The 17,566-nt window shown below is 40.4% G+C and overlaps 1 protein-coding gene and 1 pseudogene across 4 annotated transcripts in view; both read right to left on the reverse strand.

The window, feature by feature from the left end:
* Fam193a (family with sequence similarity 193, member A) overlaps positions 1–17,566 on the reverse strand; it is a 126,345-nt gene that overhangs the window by 53,201 nt on the left and 55,578 nt on the right. For all 4 annotated transcript variants that reach the window (XM_063273154.1, NM_001427458.1, XM_223536.10 and 1 more), the window contains 3 exons: positions 11,599–11,833; positions 6,072–6,196; positions 653–800 (listed from right to left, as the gene is read on the reverse strand). In XM_063273154.1, coding sequence (XP_063129224.1) covers positions 653–800; positions 6,072–6,196; positions 11,599–11,833 — 508 coding nt within the window. The remainder of the gene's footprint in view (positions 1–652; positions 801–6,071; positions 6,197–11,598; positions 11,834–17,566) is intronic.
* On the reverse strand, positions 7,308–11,592 carry LOC134481858 (U6 snRNA-associated Sm-like protein LSm3; annotated as a pseudogene).

A 17,566-nucleotide genomic window follows, 5' to 3' on the forward strand; every position in this document is an offset into this window, starting at 1 on the left:
TCCTGGGGTTCACATGAGACCAGCTTGTATCTCAACCCCGAACACTTCTGTTTACAAACTGTCTTGCACACACAACACTGGGCTGCCATTTCTCCTCTATTAGTCTTCATATCGGTTTCTTTAAAACAGAACCTTTAAAACCTAAAGCTGTTCTTGCTTGGCTTCATCAGAAGCTCTAGAAAAGAAAAAGGGCTGAATGAATAACCATCTTAACAAAATGTCTGGTGTCCCCTGGTATACAGTGGCCATTTAGTATACCCATTTCAGGTCCATCTCCAGAAGGTGTATCCCACTTATCCTGCTATCCGCTGCCCTTATGAGCTGTCTGTCTGTCCTCTATGGGACAGTTCTGGATGAAGGGAGAATGGGCTCTGAATAACACCATGATTATAAATGGCTGCTGGATCTAAAAGCCCTGGTCACGTCCCAAGGTCCTCTTATGAAGATACATAGACAGTGGATGGGTATGACCTTATTGAGGACCTAATTGTTGCTACCACACAATAATAGTCAGATCAGAGGTCTGTGCTATTGTCTAATTTTCACCAGAGCATACCAAAAGCCTTTGCGGGGGCTCTACAACTCAGACTACAGCTAGCAACTTAACACAGAGGCCCCAGAGTACAGGCTATGCCTCAAGGGCAGCATTTACCTGCTCATCCACATAGGCATCGATCCTCTTCTGACACTCCAGCCACTCCTCAGCAACTTTACGCAACTCTTCCTCAGAGCGCTGGTACCTCTGCAGCAAGGTGCTGTACATGTCTTCATTGCAGGTGTCATGTGTAGTGGTTCCTAGCCTAGGAGGGAGAAGGCCTATCACAAAAGAAGAGCCCAGAAGTTCCTGGCCAGACAGAAGAATCTTGGCTGCCTGTTGCTATTGTCTAACTTTATCACCTCCTGTCACAAAACATACCACAGCAAGTCTTAAAGATTATATACACTCTGAAAAGAACCACTTATAAAGGAGATGGTCAAATATATTAACAGCACCTGCTGAAAGAAATTAATGGGAATCCTGAAAATACTAAGGCTACAACATATGGTGCTGACCGTGTGTGTGTGTGTGTGTGTGTGTGTGTGTGTGTGTGTGTGTGTGTGTGTGTGTGTGTGTGTGTGTGTGTGTGTGTGTGTGTTTTGAAGTGGAAATACATTCAGGGGGCTGGAGAGATGACTCAACAGCTGTGTGTGTGTGTGTGTGTGTGTGTGTGTGTGTGTGTGTGTGTGTGTGTGTGTGTGTGTGTGTGTGTGTGTTTTGAAGTGGAAATACATTCAGGGGGCTGGAGAGATGACTCAACAGCTAAAGAGCACTGACTGCTCCAGAAGTCCTGAGTTCAATTCCCAGCAACCACATAGTGGCTCACAAATATCTGTAATGAGATTCAGTGCTCTTTTGCCGTGTGTCTGAAGACAGCGACAGTGGACTCATATAAAATTAATTAGTTAATTAAAAGTATGACCAAAGCATGTTTAAAAATGTTGGGCATAAACACAGGAAAAGTAGGTGTAAGAAACACAAAGTTGCTTACAGTTTACCACTTCATGATTCTATCTGTAACAACCTAGTGATTTAATAATGAAACGAAATAATAAAATAATTTTTAATCAAAAAAATTTCACAGGTAATTCTGGACAGAAATAGTTGCCAAAGTCCTTTCCTTTCACTTTGTCAGGGTAGATCATTTGTGAACACTGTACAAACAGGAATTCCTAGACAATCTACTGAATGCAAAGCTACCTGGCACAGGTGTCCACCTAAGCTCTGTACCAACGCCTGATATCACCCCAGCTCCCAAGTTGTATGTTGCAGCCCTGAAAGAAAGTTTTCTGCTGATTCACACTGCTGCCAGCCCTGTCTTTTACTGAACTGATTCTATTCTTCAATATAAACCCCAATACCCATGTGTCATGGTTTGAATGAGAACTGTCCCCCATAATCAGGGGTATCTGAACACTTCGTTTCGAATCTGGTGGTGGTGGTGTTTGGGGGAAGTTTAAGAAGGATAGCTTGATGGAGGAATTATGTCATTGGCTCTGAGATTAGAAGCCTCATTCCATGTCCAATTTGTGAGCATGGTTGAGGCATGAGCTCTCAGCTTCCTTTTCCCACTGCCATGCTTTCCCACCAAGATGGACTCCTGTCTCTGGAACTATAAGCCCAAATAAACCCTTCCCTCTCTAAGTTGCCTTAGTTATAGGGTTTTTTCACAGTAACAGAAAGGTAACTAAGACACCGTGAACTTCCATCCTGCCTTTCTTCCTCCATTTCTACCTGCTTCAAGTTACACACACTGACCACCTGAACCAAGGACAGTGGAACTGACAGGGACCATAAAGACTGCCTTGGTAATGGGATGAGGTGACCAGAACATTCTCACAGCACCTCTACAGGAATCCTAAACATACTAAGGCTGTAACATATGGAGCTATATACGCATTTCTTATATTAAGGACAATGGCCTGATTCTTTAATTGGTAACTTGCCAGGAAAATGGGTTAAGGCAGCAGCTCAGCTCAGAGAAAAGACTCTGAAAGGACAAGGGGGAAAGAAAACTTGTGTTTGAAAAAATGAAAATATTTTGTAATTACAGTTAATTATAAATACTGTGAATATAATTAATGTTACTGAACCATAACTTACAATGGTAAACTGTATATATTTATCAAAAAAAATTTAAATCAAGTCAAATGGCACTGAATTGTAATTTTAAGTAAATGCACTGATATAATATGTAAAAATATCCCAATAAAGCGGCCAATAAAACAAGTGTTTTCTTATGTTTTGTCTTTAACTACGATGGTTTGGCTCTGAAATGTCTCCCACAGGTTCCTGTGTTGAAGGCTTAATTCCCAAAACTGCATTTAGAGGCAGGGCTTTGGGCATACAGCGGGAGGGGGAGCTCTGACCTCAGGAACTGGTGGGAACCCGATGCACTTTAAATTCCTGGATCCTTCTTCTGCTTGGCAGTTACCACAAGGTGAACACCCTTCCTCTGCCAAGTACTTCTGCGACGGACTACATTTTCTAAAATGGGATGCCTCCTTATAAATTCCTATCTGCGTTGTTTAGCAGTGTGTTAGAAAGCTAACAAAAAGAAACTAAATTTCTCAAAAAGAAACTAAATTTCTTTCTAACAGTCGCTAAAGACCTTTCAGCGACTGTTTACTTACTTGTTTGTGTGCGCAAAGAAAGCCATTTACTACATGAGGTGGGCAGAGGAGGAGACCTACTGTCTTGTTCTATCACTCTAATCTCTGTGGCTTGAGATAAGACCTCTCACTGAACCTGAACTTCAACAATTCAGTCACATTAACTGGCTGGCAGACCCTAATTTACTTGTCACCATCCCAATAATGAAGGTTCTAAGTACATACAGCTATGGCTTAGTTTTATGTAGGTCCAAAGGTCTCATCTCAGGTCCTTATGCTTATGCAGCAAGACCTCTTACCCAGTGACACCGTCTGACCCCCAGTTACTGTACATTTTTGTAATGGGTCTTACCATGAAAGTCCTGACTGCCCTGAAACTCCCTAACTCCCTATGCAGATCAGATAGATTGGCCTCCAAAATAATTTATGTTAACAAGAACAATAAAAAAAAAGACATTAAATAAACCTGTGCTGGCCATAGGCTGTTTGTCATCTCATCTCATAATCTATTAAGCTACATGTATACATTGCATAGTTCACCTCTGTATTTTACTTTAATTTCTTGCCCGCCTCCTTTTGAGACAGGGATTTTCAACATAGGCTGTCCTTGAATTCACAGAGATTGAGCTCTTGTCCCTTCCAAATACTGAGATTAAAGTTATGAGCTACCATGCCCAGCTGACTTTAATTTTTTGTAAGTTAAGTGGGCCTACTACAACTATGTATTTCATGGCAAAACTTTTTGTGAGTTGACAAATGTAGTTTTGTATACTGAAAGTTCAAGTATGAACTATTCTTGGGTTTAACAAGTAAGTCTACGGTGGAAGAGCATTTTCTGGACCAACGAGGACTGGACTGCTTAGCAGGCATACTGTCCCCTCTCCTGTACCTCCTTCCTACTCCTGAGAGTAACAGGGAGCGAACACTAAACTAGGACACTATTACTCTTTGGAATCTGACTATCATTCCTACTGAGAAGAATATTCTGAACATGGGAGCAGAAATCATTTCTGTCAGCCACTAGAGAACAAATGAATGACTGATACATCAAACCAATACTTGCCAAGAAAAGCAACAAAGGAAAGGTACTGAGACTTATTCTAGCCCCACAGGAGGCTTGGGTGAATGTGATCCTCAGAACTTGGACAAAAAATACTTTCTTCATGTTAACCCTGGCTTCCTTTCCTGCCACAAGGGTCAGAGTCAGAAATTCCCATTGTAATGTACCCTCCAAGAGTATACTGGGTGCTTTTGATTTTTTAAATTGTGTGTGTGTGTGTGTGTGTGTGTGTGTGTGTATGTTAATGGATGTGCACATGCACAAATGTGCCATAGCTTGCATGTAGAAACCAAGAGAACAACATTCAGGAAAAAGTTATCTTTAAAATGTGTGTACATGTGTGGTGTGTGCGAGTGTGCCCACTCGTTCACTTGCGTGTGTGTGTGTGTGTGTGTGTGTGTGTGTGTGTGTGTGCGCGCGCGCGCATGTGTGTGGTGTGCATGTTAATGGGTGTGCACATGCACAAATGTACCATAGCTCACATACAGAAATCAAGAGAACAATGTTCAGGAAGAAGTCTCTCCTTCTATCATGTGGGACCTGGAGATCAAATGCAAACACAGGTCACCAGGCTTGATGGCAAGTGCCTTTACTTACTGAAACATCTTGGCCACTCTGTATTGAATGCTATGAAATAGAATGGCACAGAAAGAATGGCTGAGCAAAACTGGTAAAAACCTGCAAAACACACCAATCCTGCACAGTACTTTGCCCTGACTTGTTGTACTGTTCCCTCTGACCAACTACTTGTGAATTGGTTCTTTCTCTAGAAGTGACATTTAGTAGGGCAAAAGAAAAAGGTAGCTGCTGTTAGTGTGTCTACATAGTGACAATGTGCTATGTGATTAGCAGACAGGAAACAAAATCAAGTAGAGATAATGCTGAGGTAGCTAACTGCCACTCTACTCAACTTCATCTACTGATCTACTGAGTACTTCATCTACTGATGAGGAGAGGCTGGCACAGGACAAACAAACGCCCATACTTCATAACTCCATTTGACATAGTTCACCCCAAAGGAGGCCCACTAGAGAGTTCCCTATGTGTGTACTTGTCTTGGTAACAGTAGAGACTCTCTCATCAACTTTCCTGCTGAGAAGTGACATAGGCACTCTATACTAGGACAAACCTAGATGAAAAGGCATTCCTATGCCCAGGGGAGTCTAAGGTACTCTGAGAGCCATGTTCTTCTTCCTCTTGTCTCCCTTTACCACCATACTAGAATCCATGACTAGACCAAGACCTATCAAGGTAAAGCAATGTTTGCCAGAGCCTTTTTTCATTTATGAGGTGTACTGTGGTACTATGTTTTATATGGTAGAATGTTTTTTACATTTATTCTTTTTTTTTTTTTGTTCTTTTTTTTTTTTTTTTTTTTTTTTCCGGAGCTGGGGACCGAACCCAGGGCCTTGCGCTTCCTAGGCAAGCACTCTACCACTGAGCTAAATCCCCAACCCTGTTTTTTACATTTAAAATTTCAATTGTGGGCTGAAAAATGTCTCATCAGTAAACAGCACTGGCTGTTCTTTTAGAACACCTAGTTTGGTTCCATCACCAACATGGTGGCTCATAACCACCTGTAACTACAGTTGCAGGGGATCCAATACCCTCTTCTGGCCTCCCTAGGCATTGTAGCATGTGATAAGCAGACATGCATGCAAGCAAAACATCCATATCCATATAATAATTATAAATAAACAAGTTTGGTTGTATTATATCTTAGAGTTTGAACTGTCTGTCCACTGTCTTTTTCCTTATGCCCTGTTATTTCCCCTATAAGGACTTCCATGTGTGATGATCTATAGCCACGTGCACATACACAAGATTACAGCAATAGAGAATCCAAGTCAAGACAAAATACCTGATCTGAGACACCAGTGCTGGCAAGTTGCTCTGGAGTAGTGGCTCTGAAAAGACCAGATTTTCAAACAGATGTTTGTTATGCAGTTCCCATGTCACCTGGAACTTTTTCAAATGTTCATTTTCCTAGTTTAAAAACAATAACAACAAAGATAACAGAAGATATAGTGAGTAGATGAAACTATGAAACTTTCCAGAAGCATCTTCCCACCCCTAATGTCCTACCACCTTCTACACAGGCCTAGAACATCCTGCCTGTGTCAAAACCCACCAAACCAGATCACTAACATGAGCAACACCTCACTGCCTTCTAAGTAACCGCTATCCACCCCCAACCCTAGACATGAGTGGCAGGCAGGTTCAGAGATTTAAAAATGACAGAAGGAGGGCTGGAGAGATAGCTCATCTGGTCAAGGTGCTTCATGTTCACCTGAGGAACTAAGTATGATTTCTGGAACCCACATGATAAGAATCAGTCAAGAATCTTCTTGACTTCCAGAAGTATGCACACACAAATATATAAAACACTTTTAAAGAGAAAAATGTATTTGGGTCAGATCAATACTTTTCTTGCCTCTCTTTGTGAAAGCTCATTCTGATAGCTGTACATACATTCTCCACTGGGGACACTCAGACAAGGAAAGGGCTTTTATTCTCCTAGGAACCACAAGCAAGCTCACCAGTGCTATAGACAGCAGACTGCAAGCCCGCAGCACTGCCATTATGGTGCATCAATGTGCTCTGGCTCTGATGTGCCCCACTTCTTTGTCCTTTTGGGGCACATACTACAGAGCTCAGAATTCCAGTGTTTTTTCCTAATTTACCAATTTTCTTTTCAGTCTTTTACTATATGTTAAACTTTTTGTCTCCTTTCTCTTTGCTTTTGCAATACCAAAGATTTAACACTAGGCCTTGAGCATGCTGGTCAAGCCTATTACACTAATCTACATACCTAAACCCTTTTCTGTTTGAGGTAAAAAGTTTGTCTATATACCTACACTGGCGGTTGATAGGAGAACGATCCTTTGGCCTCTGCATAATAAGTGCTAGAATTAAGGGTAGAGTGTATGGGTGTATGGGGGGTGGGGGTGGGGGAGAGAGAGACACAGAGAGAGGGGGGGAGAGAGAGACAGAGAGAGAGGGGGAGAGGGGGGGGGAACAATCAAGAGAGAGGGAGAGAGGAGAGTGGGAGAGCTGAAAGATGAGGAAAGAGTGAGAGAGATTATGTGTTTCTGAGTTTATTTTCCCACAAACTGAGATGACCCCTTTGCCATCATCTTAACCTTGACTATAAATTTAAACACATTTCTTTAGACACAGAAACCTCAGTTACTTTACAGTCTTTGAAAATTCACTATCTTCAGTGTTCAGTTGTTATCTCTCTTTGCTCTCAGCTGTGCTGTCTTCAACTTTTATTTTGTGATTTTAAAACAAACAAGCAAGCAAGCAAACAAACAAACTAGGGTTAGAGAGATGGCTCAGCAGTAATGAGCACTGGCTGATCTTCCAGAGGACCTGAGTTTGAATTTTAGCACCCATATGGCATCTCACAGCCATCTGTAACTCTACTTACAGGGTCTAGTGCCTCTCTCCTGGTCTGGTCTGTGTGGAACTAGACATGAAGTTGATAAACAAACATACATTTAACAAAACGCCCATAGACATTTAAAAAAATTAATCTTCAAAATATAAAAAAAAAAAAACTAAAAAAAAACCCTAAAGCTTCTCACTGGGGGGCAGGGGAGGGGGGCGCCATACACGGCTTGGACCACTGCAAAGTAACTTTCAGGTTCTCTGATGTATCACAAAAAAAAATAAAAAAATAAAAAATAAATAAAAAAGTCAAGGGTCATGATAAACATAGCTCCTGCTCTGTCCAGTACTTGGGTGGCATTCACTTATGGGCCCTGCACTTACAGCTGACTCCACCCTGGACGACTGAGACTTCACTCCGTATCGGGACTAGAAGGAATCCTTGGGACCAATGTTGATTTGAGCAGACATGTTCCCAGGGTGCCAATTTTCAACCACGTTTGACCACTAGGTCTTTTTCCCTTTTATGCCTTCTCAGCTAAGACTTTTATAGTCTTTTATTTGACTTCCAAAATTTATTTGTTCCCTTGAAGAACAAATACAACAGACTATGTAAACTATGCCACATATAATCAAAAGTAATATTCTTATATCTACATTTTGTTCAAGTTTTAACTGGGTTCAAACCACAAGAAAATATTTCTACATTATGAGTTAATAATTATTTAACTCCTGAACACATACTCAGAGAACTATATACCCTACACCATAAAATATGTGCACTTGAGGGCTAGAGAGATAGCTCAGTGGTTAAGAGCATTGACTGTTCTTCCAAAGGTTCTGAGTTCAACACCCAGAAATCACATAGTGGCTCACAACCATTTGTAATAGAATCCGATGCCCTCTTCTGGGTGTCCAAAGGCAGCTATAGTGTACTCACATGTATTAAATCAATCAATCAATCAATCAATCAATCAATCTTTTTTTTTTTTTTTTGGTTCTTTTTTTCGGAGCTGGGGATCGAACCCAGGGCCTTGCGCTTCCTAGGTAAGCGCTCTACCACTGAGCTAAATCCCCAGCCCCCAATCAATCTTTTTTTAAAGAGAAGTTTGCACTCCCATGTTTACTACGGCTTAATTCACTATAGCAAAATATTCGAATCAACCTAGTTGCCCACCCACAGATGAATAGACAATGAAAATTACACACACACACACAAATTTGATACACACACACACACACACACACACACACACACACACACATATATATATATGAATGAATGATCATATAGTATTTAGCTCTGAAAAAAAGGTAACTACCTGCAGGAAAATGGATGGACTTAGAACACATTAAGTAACATCACAAAAACCTCAGAAATAAAGCAGCAGCATGTTTTCTCCCATATGGAGAATCTAGTCAATACTATGTGTACATATGTAAACAACTGTGCATGTGGGCACAGCACAACATGATGGACAGAAAGCAAGAAAGGCTATTGGAGATGAAGCAGCATGAATGCAGGTAGGTAATAAGCACCAGCTGTAAAAGAGGATTTTTTTGTTTTTGTTTTTCATTTTAACTTTGACACAGATTTTTCAGTTTGAGCAGCGGGTAAGTGCATAAAAAAATCTATCTGATTAGTGAGTCAAAGTATAAAAACCAAATGTACAGCTATACAACTTCTATTCTGAATGGCTATTGTATCTATATATTAGTATACTAAGATGCATAGACTTTATAACTGGTTAATTCTGATGTGTGACTTTTTATTTCCCATGTATATATGTATGTATGCATGTATGTATATATATGTATAAAAGTTTGTAAATAAAAACTACTGTTAAGCATGTCTTATTTAAACTTTATTTTGAGGGGATGGTTACGGAACACAGGGTTCTGAACATAGCAGGCTATCATTCAACCACTGAGCTCAGGTAAAACTCTGCTATTTCTAAGATGGAGTCATCTGAGGATGGCTAGACATCAAAAGCACTTTCTAGAGAGTTTCTTTTTTTTTTTTTTTTTTTCGGAGCTGGGGACTGAACCCAAAGGCAGCTATAGTGTACTCACATGTATTAAATCAATCAATCAATCAATCAATCAATCAATCTTTTTTTTTTTTTTTTGGTTCTTTTTTTCGGAGCTGGGGATCGAACCCAGGGCCTTGCGCTTCCTAGGTAAGCGCTCTACCACTGAGCTAAATTCCCAACCCCTCATTTTTTTTAATAAAAAAAAAGAAACATTAAATTTAATTTAAAGAAAAACAACCTGAAAGTAACTGCAAGAACAATGGGCAAACCAAGTCCTGAAAAGAGCAAGGTGGTCACACTGACTGGAGGGCTGGAGAAAGGGACAGGTCGTTTAACTGGAGAGCTTGTGAGTTACTTGCAAATGAACTTCTTTGAGGACAGAGGGATCCTTGGGTTACTCCTGACTATCAGAATGTGTGTGAGCTTCTCTCTCTAGGAGTGTCCTGTACATCTCAAGAGGCAAAGTCTCCACTTCCCTACACAGGCTCCATTGTTCTTCTCAGCTAACTCTCAATGGAGGGACGACTAGAACAACACCATCCCCCCGGGCGAAGAGCATGGGGATGTTCCGTTGTGTGGATTTATCTATCTCTTCATCAATCTGTCTCCTCATCAATCTCTACTGTCATCACAATTTCTTCTACATCTCCCAGGACCATATTTAAATGTTGACCATAAGCTTGTAATCTGCCTTGAAGCTCTCAGTCATTTCTCATTTCCACATAAATTTGATCATCCAAGCTGAGCCTGATAGGACCCAGAGGTTCCTCTAACAGTATTGGTGGTCTATTGCTGTCGACATTGTCCACCATGTTTCAAACACTGAGAGTGTGCATTTTTTAACAACCTAGACTGGTACTCTCCAGAGAGATGGAGCAGTGGCCCTCAAACCAAGTCTAGAATTGGCCATGTCCCAAGTTGAAGTGGAGGAGGAGGGCTAAACTGTACAAGATTTACAAAGAGGTGCACAGGTGAACTGCAACTACCACAGCCCTCACATTCAGATTGCCTTAAGTCACTTCGGCCAATTTTCCCTAACCATGTATCTCACCACTCCTCTTACTGGAAGTAATTACTTGGCATGATGACAGACTGAAGAAGGAAAACTGGACAGTGTAGGGTTGTTGCAATGTACTGTGAAACAGTATTATGTGAACTTTTCTGGAGTTAACATTAGACCATTAACATCAGCACCAGATAAAGAACCAATGGTTTCTGCATTTTTCCCAAAACATAGGTATCACTAAGAAAGCAACAAAACCCATGTAGTGAAGTATCACTTATTAAACAGATAACATAATGGTGAAGACTTGCAGACTATGAGAGTGGGGTTGGGGGACCACACTTGATGAACAGGAGAGGCAGCATAGGAGTTTGTATTTTTGTCCCTGGAGACCCTGGTCTGCTTCCAACTTCAATGACTGTATTTCCACACAATGCCTCTCCACCCAGGAATGGAGTGGTCAGAAATTGTCTCTCCAGTAGGACTGTGAGAACAGTGTAAAGAAAGGGCAAGGCAGCTACCCTTTCCTGAACTGTGCTGCTAGGTGCACATGTGAAGAGATCTAAGCAAGAGGCCTCTGGCTATGCCTTTCACCACCCCAGCACCAGTCACTGGCAGTACACCAACACTAAACCAAGACACCAAACATTTCTTAGACTCCCATCAATGCATCACAGTTCTCATCTCCATATCATAATATCTAACTTCCTAGTGCTCAGGTCTTCCCAAACAGATTTCCATCTATAATTCCTGGACATTAATTCTCTAAATGCTTCTACCTGCCAGTAAAATCCACTAAACTAACATAGTCATACCCCACCTGTGGCTAGGAGTCTTTGATCAACAAGGAGGACTTAACCACATGGTCAGTCCCCTGGCTGCACATATCTTCCCTATCACATGCTTTTGTTCTTATGTTCACCTCAGCAGCCAGGAAAGAAGTGGATATGGTCTCTCACCAGAGTGCCAAGAAAGGTACTGATGGATCGTGCAGCCTGACAGAGGGCACCATACTCTTCCAGGAGTAGGGAGACAAAGTGGTGTGCTTGTGGTGGGCCTTGCAAGCCGGATGGTGCCTTGGCCTTTGCTGCAGCAGACAGCTGCCGGAGCAGACGAACCTTCATTTCTAGCACATATTCCCGGGCTTGTTGCTCCAACCTCTGGTAGAGCTGATAGGGATCCCGCTCACAGAGCCTATAGAGACAAAGAAAGAGTCACTACTTAGCCATAATCTTTCCACACATGTCAATTGACAAGCAGTTTTCATATCAGTGCCACTGACAGTACACTGTCTTCCTTGAACAACCTGTGGGAGTCACTGATTAAGAACTTGTGCACCTATAGCATTTGATGCTAGGTAACTCACAGAGACAATGACATGACACAAATGCTTCCTAGGACCGCACTGTTTATGCAACCTGTGCTCCATGCCTATAGTCCGTGAGAAAAGATTTCAGCCCATCTCTGTGGAAGGTACCATAACTCACAACCAGGAGGTAAAAGCCTCCTTTTTTTTTTTTTTCTTTTCTTTTCTTTTTTTCGGAGCTGGGGACCGAACCCAGGGCCTTGTGCTTGCTAGGCAAGCGCTCTACCACTGAGCTAAATCCCCAACCCCAAAAGCCTCCTTTTACTATGCCTGAGAGCTGACCCCAGGTGCTAACCCAATGAGTGAATTAGAAAGTGACAAGTTCCAATCCCAGCAGAGGTGACACCTGGCTGGAGGGCTGGGGCCAAGTTCACCTTCCTTGTTTGTAGAAACTCATTTGCTTCATACAAATGAGGCTCGGTTATTTTCAAAATTAGAAAAAGTATTAGATACAGGTTATCCCATTTTTAAATTATCAACAAAGCAATAAAATGCATAAACTACAATGAAATGCTTAAAGGCAGGGGAAATGTACCCCTCAAACTATCCACAATGGTAATTAACATCCAAATTTACACGTGACTCTTTTATAGTTTTGAGAAACTATAAAAGTTACCATCCTGAGAAAGAAAACTTTCTTCCTCATGCTGCATTATAGGTTCACACATGGAGATGATCCCGTTTTTAAAACTTTCTCTATAGTATGGTAATACTATGATTAAAGTTGTCACTTCTTTAAAAGGTACATTTCTGAGATGCCTCTAGATCAGAAGTTCTCAACCTGTGGGTAGAGACCCTTTTGGGAGGAAAGGAGTTAAGTGATCCTTTGGCATGGGGTCGCTTAAGACTATCACAAGACACAGATATTTACATTATGATTCATGTAGCAAAATTTCAGCTATGAAGCAGCAATGGTTATGGTCGGGGATCACTACAACATGAGGAATTGAAGAGTTAAAGCATTACAAAGGTTGAGAACCATTGTTCTAGATGGAAGCATAACACCACTGAAGCAATAACCAAACATGTACTGGGATGTGTCACCACTATGAAAAACCAGCTGAGCTCAGTGGCTGTTACAAATCAGGTATAGAATGCATTAAGCTGTAAGTTTTACATGGCAGATTCTTCAGTCTTTTGGCCACTACATTAAATCTTAAGAAAGGAGAATAGTTATTAGTTCTTCCACGAGAGAGGGAGCGAGAGAGAAGGAGGGAAAGAGAAAGAAAATTAGCACGGTGTTGTGGATCATTTTTACTCCCAATACACAAGGTAGAAAAAAATCACTATGAGTTGGATCCAAGTCTGGTTTATATAGCAAATTTGAGCCTAGCCAGTTATATAGTGAAATATTGTCTCAAAACCCAAAATAGTAATAATATGTATTTATTATTGTTAATATGTATATGTATGTGTACCTGAATTTATGGGCACCATGTGCATGCCTGAGCCCATGGAAACCAAAAAAGGACATTATATCTATGAGTTACAGGCATTTATGAGCTGCCATAACTGGAATAGGTTCTGGAAAACAACCCCAGGCCCTCTACATCAGCAGCAAGTAGTCTCAACCTTTAAGCCATCTCTCTAACCCCTCCTGTTCCCTTTCTAAAGTTACACATCACTTAAGTTGCAAAAGATAAGAATCAAGGTAAAATGTGCAAAGACATATAGAAAGTATGTGTCTATATACAATCTGCAAAATAGTATGTAAAGCCTTGTATACAATGTGCAAGGTAATAAATATATAAAGCCAAGTCTACAGTGTGCTTAGAGAAAATAAATATTGTTGACTTGGCTGTTACATTTCAAAAAGATGTATTAATTTTTGTAACATTAAAATTTAGTGAGTTTTCCCCCATTACTAGAGATCAAACCCAGGGTTTTTACATACTACCACTGAGCTATCCCTAGCCTTTAGTTTCAGGAAACAGAGTCTTATGGCTTATGGAGCCTTTAACTTGCTATAAAGCCTTAGTTTCTCTGTGCTGGGATTACAGGTATATATCACTAAGTCTGGCAACAATTTTAAGCAGAATGTGTTATGTTTAAGGACAGTGACATAAAATTCAAATGAGTAAGGAACAATTGAACTCAGAAGAACACTAGAGAGCTGAGAAGGCTCAGTGAGTAAGATCACTTGCTTTGCAAGCACAGGACCAGAATTCAAACTCCTAGTACCCCTGTAAAAGGCCAGAGAGGCCTGAGCATGTCTATCACTCTAGCACTGGAAGGTGAAAACAAGTGTTTTCAGAAAACTCACTGACATCCAGCCTAGCTGAACATTAGTAGACATCCAAAGCTTGATTACCAACCAGTACATGTTGTAGAAATATTTAATCTTGACCTGGGCTTTCTACCCTGTCTTAGACCACTAGTTTTCAGGAAAAAAACCATATATTACCTTTATACTTATAATAAGTCTTATTAAACAGTATAATGGTTGGGTAGCTACCTACCCTCTATGCTACTAGAATCTGTTGTTAGAATCTGTTTTCACTCTGGGTTTTTAATCCCATCTTAAACCATTTAGTTTTTGGATGAAAATGCATATGTTTTATATTTATAATAAGTCAATAACCCCTAATATTATTCTGCTTTATCTGGGCTGTTCTGAACTCTAACTGGCCAGTCCTCAGAGCTACATTATTTTGGCACTTTTTTTTCTTGTGGTTCTCCTCCAATCCCCAAGCCCAGTAAACATAAACCCCACCTATGTCTCTCTGCCCAGATGGCTGTTAGCATCTTTATTTACCAATCAGAAATAATCTGGGGCCAAAGTGTATGTGTGGACTCTCTCATCTCTGGGACAACTAGATCCTGGGGACCCGCATTAGCATTACAATACATAGCAAAAGACCAAACCTCAACAATTACCATTTTTAGCCCAATAAAAGGCTCTTTTCTCTCAGATATAAACTGAGTATAATTATAATTATGTAAATTATAAGGTATGATATATTTATAATGAATATCTATTATATTTGGTGATTTAGATAAAGTATTTAATCATTTATCTTAACTTAATGAGCTTATAATTTTATATCTTAATCATGTTTGATTTTAACTTGGATTATCATCTGACAACTAGAGCATCTCTTTTAATGTTAAATGGTTTAGTTTAATTGTGAGACTATAACTAGTCTTTAACCTTACCAGAGATTTAAGAAGGAATATGTATTTCAGTATGGAGGAATGCAGCTCTTAAGTTTTGGATCTCTGATGGTTTCAAAGACCAACTATATATAGTATAACTAAATTGCTAAACTGATTATTTTTAGCTATTTATTATCTGAATGACTTTGAAAACATTTTATTGTAATTAACTCAATTAGAATCTAATATGACCATGAGTTTGACTATCTGACTATTAACTTGTATTAATTATTTTAAACAGTTTGTAGCAGCAGATATTAAAAGAATTGGGTCTAAGCCTTGTATTTTTAAATGAGTTGAATAGGCACAATGCCTATCTATGAATAACAAAACTAATTTTAAATGTTGCCTCAATATACAAAGATTTATAGCAATGAAAACCTTAAACCTGTGTCAATATTTAAATTTTTATTTCAATGTAAGAAAATATACCTCAATTTTGCATCGAAATATAGAGGTCTCTACCAATATAAGATTATGGCTATAAAATGCCTTTGTTTAAGAGCAGATTTAATAATCTATCCATATTTGTCTAATTTCTTATATTACTGTATTTTATCTGTTATAATATTTCATCTTGACATAGGGTTATTACCCAGCCTTAGACCACTTCCTTTTCAGACAAAAACCTTTATATTTATAGTAACTCTTAAATGGTATAAACACTGGGCAGCTGCCTACCCTCTATACTGTTGAGGGTATAGAGTCTATTGATCTATCAATATCCTCAAAATATTAGGTCTATCAATATCCCCAAAATATTATTTATTATGTTTTAGCTGGACTATTCTTATCTCTAGTTGGGGGTCACATTTTCTTGACACCTAAGCCATGGTAGTTTCTCTCTCTCTCTCTTTTTTTTTTTTACTCTCCCCCTCCCAACACTCCCCCATCCCCCCCACCCCCCCCCACCCCCGGAGCTGAGGACTGAATCCAGGGCCTTGAGCTTGCCAGGCAAGTGCTCTACCACTAAACTAAATCCCCAACCGTACTTTCTTGTGGTCCTCCTCTGACCCCAAGCCCAGAAAACCTAAACTCTACTTCTGTCTCTTTTGACCAGTTATTGGCTGTTAACATCTTTATTTACCAATCATAAATAACCTGGGGCCAAGGTATATGTAGAGACCCTCTCCTCTGGGAAAAGAGGTCTTAGGGACCCACGCTTAACATTACAATAGATGAGACCAAACCTCGACAAGGATATCCAAAATGGTGGGCTTTTTCAGTTCAGTGAAAGCCCTAGTCAAAGCAATCAGAAGGAGAACAACAGAGGAAGATACCCTGGCTTTTCCGAACACATACACACCCGTATACTCATGTGCATATAACAAACACATATTCTTAGAAAGAGGAGGCCCTGGCCTGGAGAGATGGCTCAGAGGTGAAGAGCACTGACTGCTCTTCCAGAGATGCTGAGTTCAAATCCCAGCAACCACATAGTAGCTCACAACCATCTGTAATGGGATCTGATGCCTTCTTCTGGTGTGTCTGAAGACAGTGATAGTGCATTCATATACCTAATATAAATATTTCTGAAAGAAAGAAAGAAAGAGAGAGAGAAGAGAGAGAGAGAGAGAGAGAGAGAGAAGAGAGAGAGAGAGAGAGAGAGAGAGAGGAGAGAGGAGAGAGAGAGAGAGAGAGAGAGAGAGAAAGGAGGGAGGAAGGGAGGGCGGGAGGGAGGGAGGGAGGCCCACAGACACCTCTTACAGTTTTTTTCAGTGCTGTGAAATTAGAAGCATTTTGATTCTTTGTCCATTTCCACACTTTATAAATTTAAGGAAGAAACTATATGATACTTTAGAGAACAAATTTTTTAATTTATATTTTTTATGAGTATGTGAGTTTTGCTGGCGTGCGCACACACACACACCCCACATGTGTGCCTGGTGCCCCCCAAAGGATCCCTGATCCTGCAGTTATAGAGAGCTGTGAGCAAGTCCTCTTTAAGGGCGGCCAGTGCTTCTAATCACTGAGCCATCTCTCCCCAGCCCAGGTGAACAGTGAAAGAGACAGTGCACGTAGTTCAGCACTTAATCATGCACAGGTGTTGATGGCGCTGCTCCACCCGGGTGACATCTGTGGTGACGGTGTTCTAGAGCGTCCCAGATGTAGCATGAAGAATCTGAGATGTGTCACTGACTGGGAAATCTCTCCTTACAAAGGCACTTATTACCTGGAAGTATCTCAAATAACACTAAGTCGGTCTCAGGTCAAATCTGGAACACAATGCTTTGCAAATCAACTTCCCTGCTTTTTTGTCATAATCAATGGCAAATGTGACTTCCTAAGATGCCAAAATGTATAATCAAAACATAAGAAAAGAAAAGAAAACAAAACAAAACAAAACATGAGAACTGATCCATGAGATATCCAGCTCAGATTTTTGCTTTTAGTTGAAACATTTC

Source organism: Rattus norvegicus, chromosome 14 (assembly GCF_036323735.1).
Source record: "Rattus norvegicus strain BN/NHsdMcwi chromosome 14, GRCr8, whole genome shotgun sequence".
NCBI lineage: Eukaryota > Metazoa > Chordata > Mammalia > Rodentia > Muridae > Rattus > Rattus norvegicus.